Here is a 9,601-nt window from a genome sequence, read left to right as displayed (position 1 = left end):
ACCTGAGCCGAAGGCAGGCGCCTAATGACTGAGCCACCCAGGCGCCCCCATGAGAGACTCTTAACTATAGGAAACAAACTGAGGATTGCTAGAGGAGAGGTGGGTGGGGGGATGGGATAATTGGGTGATGGGCATTAAGGAGGGCACGTGATGTGATGAGCACTCGGTGTTATATGTAACTGATAAATTATTGAACACTACATCTGAAACTAATGATGTACTATATGTTGGTTAATTGAATTTAAATAAAAAATTAAAAAAAAGAATATGCCTGTAAGTTCCACAGGGTTCAGGGGTGGGTGTTAAGGAATAGATGAGAAATAGGGACCTAAAGATAAAGATAAGAGTGGGGATAAGAAATAAGATTAGGAATATACAAAACTAAATTTACTCATGCTTTCTGGGTTGTTGTTGCCAGTGCTTTTGGTGCCATATTTAAGAAATCATTGCTAAATCCAATGTCATAAAACTTGCCCTCCATGTATTCTTCTAAGAGTTTTATACTTGTAGGTCTTACGTTTAAGTTTGATCCATTTTGAGTTAATTTTTATATATGGTGAAAGGTAAGCGTCCAACTTCATTTTGCATGTGGAAATTCAGCTTTCCAAGCACCATTTATTGAAAAGACCACCCTTTCACCATTGTATGGTGTTGGCACCCTTGGAAGAAATCAATTGACAGGATATATGAGTGTTTATTTCTGGGTTCTGGGTTTTATTCCATTGATCTACATGCCTATCCTTATGGAAGTACCACACTATTTTGTTTACCATAGTTTTGTAGTAAGTTTTATTATCAGAAAGTGTGAGTCCTCCAACTTTGTTCTTTTTCAAGACTGTTTTGGCTTGTATGTAGGTTTTTATAGATGTTCATTAGCAGGTTGAGGAGTTCCCTTCTCTTACTAGTTTGCTCAGAGTTTTTATGAGATGTTGATTTTTGTCAAAAGCATTTTCTGCATCTGTTGAGATGATCTCATGGTGAATTACGTTTAGCTTTGAATGTTAAACCAATCTTGAATTCTTGGGATAAACCCCAGTTATGATGTATTATCCTTTCTAATGTTGCTGGAATCCATTTGCAGAAACTTGGCTAAGAATTTTTATATATAATGTTCATGAAAGATATTGGTCTTAAGTTTTCTTGCAATGTCTTTTTCTGGTTTTGTTATCATGGTAATGCTGTGGTTATATAATGAAAATTTTCACTCCTCTTCAATTTTCTGGGAGACTTTATATAGAATTGGTGCTCTTTCTTTATTAAATATCTGGTAGAACCAGAATCTACCACGGAAACAATCTGGGCCTGGAGGTTTCTTTTTTGGAAGGTTTTTAACTGTGAATTCAAATTTTAAAGTAGGTATAGTCCTGTTCAGGTTATGTATTTTATTTGGTAGTGTACAACTTTTGTGGAATTAGTCCATTTCATATAAATTATCAAATTTGCATGTGCAGAATTTTCCTAGTATTATCTTACTCTCCTTTTGAAGATTTTATTTTTAAGTAATCTCTACATCCAGCTAGGGATGAAACTTACAACCCTGAGATGAAGAATCACATGCTCTACTGACCTAGCCAGCCAGGTGCCCCTCCCTTACTCTCTTTTTGAAGTCTGTGGGGTCTTTAGTGATATCTTCTCTGGTATTCCAGATATTGGTAACCTGTGTGTTTTCTCTCTCTCTCTTTTTTTTTTTGGCAAGCTTATCAGATACCTTTTATCTTTTTTTTTTAAAAGGATGTATTAATTTAGAGAGAGAGAGAGAGCAGGGCGAGGCACAGAGGAAGAGAGAGAGAGAGAATCTTAAGCCCTGCTGAGTGGGGAGCCTGATGCGGGGGTTCTATCTCTGGATCCTGAAATCTTGACCTGAGCCAAAATCAATAGTGGGATGTTTAACCACTGAGCTACCCAGGCGCCCTCTCCCTTTTATCTTTTCAAAGCACCAGCTTTTAGTTTCAATGTTTTTCTCTGTTGTTTTTCCATTTCTCTTTATTTCTGTTCCTGTCTTATTTCCTCCCTCTTCTTGCTTTAGATTTATTACTTTTCTTTTTCTAGTTTCTTGAAATGGAAGCTTACATCCTTGATTTTAGACCTTTCTTTTCTAAGAAAAGCAGTTAATGTTATAAAATTTCACGTTCATCACTGTTTTAGTTGCATCCCATAAATCGTTATATTTTTATTCAGTTCAAATAGTTCTATTTCCCTTGAGATTTCTTCTTTGACCTGTGGATTAACTAGAAGTGTACTGCTTAATTTCCAAGTGTTTGGAAATAGTCCTGCTATTTTTTTTTTTTTTACTTTTGAGCGTGGAGCCCAAGGCGGGGTTTGAACTCACCACCCTGAGTTCAAGACCTGAGCCAAGATCAAGAGGCTTCATCCACTGAGCCACCCAGGCGCCCCCTGTTATCTTTTACTGATTTGTAGTTTAATTCCATTATGGTCAGAGAATATACTTTGTATGACTTCAGTTGTTTAAAATTTCTTAAGATTTGTTTTATGATGGTACTAAAAGTTCTGATTTCCTTCTCCAAGTCCCCTGCTACCAGCCGCTCCATGAATTCAGCCTAGGATTGCAGCTGCTTTCAGTGCGGCAGACAGGAGGCTCTAGCCGACTGGAGCCAACCTCGAGTCTCTTCTCCCCTGTACGTGTGCCCCTGGCACACACCCGAGCCACTCCGTGCTGAAGCACCTCAGTCACCTCATGTTCCACCCTGCCCGCAGGTTTTTCGCCAGCGCTGTGCGGAACCCGGGACTGGAGTGCCTGCATGAGGCGGAAATCCCGCCTCCCGGCGCCTGCGGTTGGCCCTGACCGCAAGGGGTGAACCCCAAGGAGGAAGATGAGCAGGATTGAACGTAGCAAGGGAGTAGGGAGGAAGGGCGAGAGGGCTCTTCTTCCCCATTGGCTGGTCCAGCGAGCAGCCTCGCTGTGATTGGCTGGCCAGTGGGGGCGGTAGTCCCGAGTCGGCCCGCCTCTCCGGTCGCGAGAGATACCGGGATCACCAGCGCCGGCGGAGCCAGCGGTGGCTTGGAGGCTGTGTCTGCACGCCGCCGGAGTGAGGCGGCGGGGCCTTTGCGCGTCAGGTCCTCATCCCCGGGGGCGGCGAGGGCGGCCAGCCGCTAGGGCAGGGCGGGTCGGAACCCAGGGCACGGTCGGGCTGGGGCGCGGCGGGCGTTGGCGCGGCCGCCGGACCTGGGCCTGCGCGGACCGCCCGCGGCGCGCGTCTGGGACTGTCTTTCCATTTCAAAGTGATTATTGTTTTGGATTTTTCCGCAGACGTGACTTTTGATTAATTTGTTTCACGCACCAGTACTGGTATGGGATAAAGCGGTAGATGCATGCTACTGTCATATGTCGTTGAAATGTGGGCTTCCTGTCGTCTGTGTGTTTACCTTTTGGATTTAAGGGAAGGGGATGACATTGTGATTTGGTCTCTTGTGACCGTCCATTCTCAAGGTCTCGCAGACGTAGTACAGAAACCAGGCGAATCCTGTGTGTGGCTCTTAACCTGTATTGGAAGTAGGCTTTTTCTTCCATCCTCCTCCCTGTCTCTCTCCATCTTTCTCTTCGTTTCTCCTCCTCTCCCTCCCCTCCCCCACCTGTTCTCCTCTCCCATCTTTCTGTTCTTTTTGCCGCATTAAACCTTGCGGGAGGGTCTTGGTACAATTCTGAAAAGCTTTAGGTCTTCCAACATTTATGTTCTACTTGCAGGACTGACAACTGGGAGGAAACTGGAGGAAAGATGCCCTCTGATTCTTTCTGCTTGGCTGCCCAGACTCGACTTGACTCCAAATGGTTGAAAACAGATATACAGGTGGGGTTTTGACATGCTTTTTTCTTGGTGTGTTCCTGCCTCCATATTTAAATTTCTGGTTACGGCTTTATATAGGATAAGTACGAGGATGCAGATCGGATCTTGCCTATTAGAGAAGCAGGTTTATTTCCTATAATTTAAAATGCACCTTTATTGTATCAGTTTTTATAGATTGTGGCTACATTTTAGTTGCAGTTATGTGTAAGTGCAAGAAACTTGAGATCTGTTTATGCAAACCTTTTTTCTATTATTATTTTTAAGAGGTCTGTAGTATTCTTAACCTTGTTGACTGTTTCCTGATAGTTTTGAGATGTTCAGTTAATGAGGGGAAGAAGTGACATGTAGTAATTTATTATGTCCTGCAGAAACTCACTCATTTTATGGGACCCTGTGTTTTTGTTTCTGGGGAGACAAGAGTTCAGTTGAGCTGTTTGTTTTTGTGACTGGTCTTTTAAGAGGAGTGCTCAGGTTTTCACATAAAGAATGCGTGGAAACAAAATGTTGGCCTTAGACTCTCTAATGTTTTAATAATGTAATTATAAGCTTGTCCAGAAATTATCAAATAAATAATAGCAGTAATGTTTCTATAGACTTTTTTTTTTTTTTTACCCCAAGTTAGTTTTCTTTGCAAATCGTTTGGAAAAACTACTTTTGTAACTCCATATTAACAGCAAAAAGAAGTGTCTGAAATATTTTGTAGTATACATGGCTTTTTTTCTCTTTCCTGAGGTTAACCATTTTAAGTATTTCTCAAGTAATCTCCGTTTTTCAATACAATCTTACATAGTGCATCACAGTTTATCAAGAGTCATATATTCTATAAGCACTTGATCATAGATACTTGTAGTGAAGTATTATAACCTGTCTTTATTTATTTATTTATTTATTTATTTATTTATTTAAAGTTTATCCCAGTAGGTGTGAGAGCCAAGTGCTTAGAACTGTGTTGTGGATTTTGGGACAGTTATTAATGGGGTAATGTTAGATTAAAGCACAAAGAATTGGGCCAAGAATTGGCATAGTAGTGACTCTTTTGGTTTGTTTTTTGTTTAAACATTGCTTTTTATTTAGCAATTACTGTTTGTTTTCCTTTGTCATTTTTTTTTTTTTTTAAAGCGTGGTGGGGGGAGGTGAGATGAGTAATTTCTTATTTCTGAAATCTTGAGATTTAGGCAAACTGATTTTAAGACTTCATTTTTTTATTAGTGTTTGTTTTATTAGAACTTGTTGAAGTAAAGAACTTTATGAAGTTTTTCTTTTTAATCATAATTGAATAACTGCATAATATGAGTTTTAGCATTTTGATCTAAAACCAGTTTAATGCTGAGTTGAGTGCCTATGATGAGTCAGGCAGATGTACATAAAAAGAAACACCACTTATGCCTTAGAGTTATTTTACCTTTGATTTATTTAGTGTAATATATAGTGCTTAGCCCTTCTTAGACATTTCAAATATTAGTCAGAAGTCCTCCAAACTCATCCTAGGAATACATGAAAAGACCTAGGTTTTGGAGAGTGCCCCAGAGGGAAAATGTGTTGTGGGTATTGAAGCTACTTAATATCATGAAAAAAGTGATCGCTGACCTTGGTTTTATATAGTTTATCCAGCATTGCTTATTAAATGTGAGGAGCAAATGTCGTTTTACCCTAACAAATGACTTAGACTTAGTTTCACTCTTTGGAATCCTTCCTATAGACACACATTGCAGATGCAAGCCTTATACTGACAGCTTTTACCCTTAACCTATTGGGATGTCTCTCCCAACTGGAGTGGGAAGTGTCCCATTCCTTAGGTAGGGCTTTTGTATTGGGAACAGAATTGATACCTCGTTATCATGTGGGGTAGAAACATGTTTCTTAGCCATAGGATTTAGCAAATCTATTTTCTGTGGCTATTTTTGTTTGAAATGCCTATGAAGGTTTTAGTGACTTTAGAACGGAAATATTTTTGGAGGCAGTGAAAACTTTTAATATGTGTATATTATAAAGAACACAGGCACTAATCCTAGACTTTCTTGTTCATAGATGTTTAGGCCTACGATGTGTCAGGCCTATGATGTTGCAACAATCTCCCTTTAATAGAGTACCAGTTATATGGCAGGCATATATGTGGTTTTTACATATATAATGCTTTTTACTTTTTTTTTCTTTCTTTTTTTTTTAAAGATTTTATTTATTTATCTGACAGAGACAGCAAAAGAGGGAACACAAGCAGGGGGAGTGGGAGAGGAAGAAGCAGGCTCCCCGCTGAGCAGGGAGCCCGATGCGATGCGGGGCTTGATCCCAGGACCCTGGGATCATGACCTGAGCTGAAGGCAGACACTTAACGACTGAGCGACCCAGGCGCCCTGCTTTTTACTTTTTCAACACTCTTTTCTGATTGTTGTGTGGAGTACCTTGAATTGCCATTTCCTTTGCAACTCTCTTGAAGAGGCAATAAAATATAGAGCTAAGAGATGTTAGCTACATAATCAGTACCATTCTTATATTTAAAGTAAAAGTCCTGTCTGATATGATTGGTTGTTTCTCAATGAACCAAAAAGTCAGTTAAGCAAAGGACCTATAAAAAAATGATACCTTAAAAGCTTTTTATTCTTAAATCATATATGCACATTTATTTGCTAGTTTTGATGTAAGGCTAAGGGTGTGTCTTTGAGCATGGCTCCAAGAATGGTGTTATCTTTTTCTTGCATAATCTGTACTCAGATGAATCTCCTACAGTTTCTATTTTTGGATTCTTTGAAGTGGAGCATGAAATTAGATATGTATGATGCAATTTTTTTTAACTTTTTATTTTGAAATAATTTATAGACTCACAGGAAGTTGCAAAGAAAGTAGAGAGGTCATGGTATACTCTTCACCCAGATTCCCCCATTGGTTACATCTTATGTAACTATAGGATACTATCAAAACCAGGAAATTGACATTGGAACAATGTGTGCATAGTTCTGTGCCGATTGTGTAATCACACCACAAAGATCTCCTTCCTCTTGCCCCTCTATAGGTCACACCATCCTTCCCCCACCATCTCTGACCCCTGGCAATCACTAATCTGTTTTCCATCTCTTTAATTTTGTCATTTTGAGAATGTCATATGATATGTGATCTTTTAAGACTGGTTTTGTTCACAGTATAATGCCCTTGAGGTCCATCAAAGTTGTTGAGTATATTAATAATTAAACTCAAATAATTTGTTTGTCTCTTCTTCTAATCAATTTAGAATGAGTAAAGATAAAAGTTAAAATTTAAAATTAAACTTAAAATTATTAAATGTATATATTGTTACTTTATGCTTAGAATATCAGTAGATTAAAGAACATAAACGTGATCATCTTGGTAAATTCTATTCTCAGGTTTTCCAGTTGACAGATGAGATGTAGAAATAAAAGAATTTTGTAATACAGGTAACTTAATATTCATAATGACATCTTCTGATTACTTTTTTGTCTGTAGGGTAGGTAGCATAGCTCACTTTTTTATTCATGATTTTGGTTATTTGTATTTTCTCTATTTTGGATTAATCTTGTCAGGGCTTTAAACATTTTGTTAGTCTTTTTTAAAAACTAACTTCTGGTTTTTAGAAAAGACTAATAATATTTATAAGGGAAAGATAAATATGAGGTTACCATCAGATTTGATAAGACTTTTTTGCAGAAGAAAATTCAGTAACATATTTATGGCTCCCAAGAAAAGAAAATGGGAGGCAAGGATGTTATGTTCTACCAAAACTGACTTTTCAGGCAAAAGGACACAACTTTATCAATGAACAAATACTGTTCCCATGAGCTCTTCTTGAGGAAGTGAGCAGAGAAGGATCTTTAGATGACCGAATGACTGTAGATTGACATGAAGAGTGATGGTGGTCATTGCACCTACAGTTATGTGTGGAACCTAGAGTAAACGAGTTTTAAAAGGGAGAGAACATACTATATAATAGCTATCTGCTTAGACATGGTACGTCATAGTATAACCGTTACACATTGTCTAATTTATTAATCCTACGCATTGAAGTTTTCACTTTAGATGTTGTATTTTTCATCTCTAGGTGTTCCATGTGGGTCCTTTTCATATCTTCTGTTTCACTTGTCATCAGTTTCATATTTTCCTATTTGTGAGCATCTGGACGTATCTATAATAGAGTTTTTAATGTTCTTGTCTGCTAATTCCATCATCTCTATCCCATCTGGATTTATTTCTGTTGATTGCTTCTGTCATTTCCATTGATTGATTGCTTTGGTCATGGGGTGTGTTTGCATGTCAGGTAATTTTTTATTGAATGCTGGACAATATTATGTTGTTCTGTGTTGGATTTTGTTTTATTTCTTTAAAGAGCATTAGTTTTGTCTGGCATTCATGTAAGTTTGTTGGGATCAATTTAATTTTTTCAAAGGTTGATCCTCAGGTTTGTTCAGGCTGATCTAGCACAACCTCTGGTCATGTACTAATTTATCTGCCTTACTAAGGCAGTATCCTTCTTAGGACTCTTCCAAGTGTTTGGTGTGGTAGGAGGTCTTTTTCATTTTGGTTGGTGGAAACACAAGCTTTTCTCAGACTGGGAATCATGGGGATTCTGCCTTTTTCTTTCTAGTGCTTCTTTCCCCAGCCTTTGTAGTTTTCTCAACCCATGCCCAATTCAGTATTCAGCCCAAGACTCAAGGGGTCCCCTCTGCCCATCTTTAGAGTTCACTCTTTCTCTGCAGATCCCCATTCACCTGTATTCTTGTCATTTTAACCTCTTATAGCTGATCTGTCTCCTCAACTCAGCAAGACCTCTGGGCTCTATTTGGGTTCCCCTTTCCCGTGCTGCATCTTCTAGGCAGTAAGCTTGGGCAATTGTAGGGCTTCATTTGTTGCCCTTCTTAGGGATCATAGCTCTTGGCTGTTTGATATATTTTGTTTGATTTTCTAGTTGATTATAGTGGAGAGGTAATTCCTAAAGAAGTTAATCTTTCATAGGCAGAAGAAGCACAGGCCTTCTTAATCTGCTTTTAATCTCATTCAGCATTCTTAATTATAGATAATGTATTTTTTGGTTCTAAAATTTCCATGGTTTTGTTTAAATGAATTTTATTGAGGTATAGTTATACTTAGTAAGATGCACCTATTTTAAATGTTTCGTTTCAAGTGCTTTGGTATTTTGTTTACCTACTATGTTCTAGTTTCCTTGACTGTGTCTCCTCTTCCCCATGCTCATCCAGCATGCCCATGGATGACCCTTCCACTTCAGTCTTGGATGTCATGTCACAGAACAGGCTGTGCGTTATGGCTTCCCAGCTGTCTACCATGGAGCCAATGATACAGTCTATAAGGTGCTGGGAGAGCAGGAGTTAGCTCCCCATAGACTGAATATCCACCTCTTGGCAAGGACAGATAAGGGAACTGGTATTTTAATTCCTTTTCTTTTTATTCCCTCCTTGGACTGTTCCATGATTTCTTCTTACAAAACTTGTAGAAGAGTCCCACATGCCTAGTGAATGTGCCTAGTGGACAACCTGCTGTATCTCCTGTTCACTGTGGAGTATGGGCCAGTGCAGTAACATAGGAGTCAGCAAACTTTTTCTGTAAAGAGCAAGATAGTAAATATTTCTGTGAGCCATATGTTCTTTGTAACAACTACTTAACTCTGCCATTGTCATGCCACAGACAATACATAAACAACTGTGTCTGGGTTCCAATAAAGCTTTATAGATACTGAAGTTTGAATGTCATCATTTTCATGTGTCACAAAGTATTTTCCTTGATTATTTTTCAACCATTGAAAAACGAAACAACCATTCTTAGCTCAGGGGCCATAT

The 9,601-nt window shown here is 38.7% G+C and overlaps 1 protein-coding gene across 5 annotated transcripts in view; it reads left to right on the top strand.

Moving 5' to 3' along the window:
- Positions 1 to 2,965: 2,965 nt before the first annotated feature.
- LOC116626202 (E3 ubiquitin-protein ligase HERC2) overlaps positions 2,966 to 9,601 on the top strand; it is a 219,770-nt gene continuing 213,134 nt past the window's right edge. For 4 of the 5 annotated variants that reach the window (XM_032395408.1, XM_032395407.1, XM_032395406.1 and 1 more), the window contains exons 1-2: positions 2,966 to 3,075; positions 3,704 to 3,806. In XM_032395408.1, the coding sequence (XP_032251299.1) occupies positions 3,735 to 3,806 (72 nt within the window). In that variant the 5' untranslated portion in view covers positions 2,966 to 3,075; positions 3,704 to 3,734. Of the gene's footprint in view, positions 3,076 to 3,218; positions 3,308 to 3,703; positions 3,807 to 9,601 lie in introns of those variants that run through there. The other variant, XM_032395404.1, reaches the window with a different exon arrangement.

The sequence above is a fragment of the Phoca vitulina genome, unplaced genomic scaffold (genome assembly GCF_004348235.1).
Source record: "Phoca vitulina isolate PV1807 unplaced genomic scaffold, GSC_HSeal_1.0 scaffold84, whole genome shotgun sequence".
NCBI lineage: Eukaryota > Metazoa > Chordata > Mammalia > Carnivora > Phocidae > Phoca > Phoca vitulina.
Note: the sequence above shows the minus strand (reverse complement) of the source record. Positions and strands in the feature narration are given on the sequence as shown.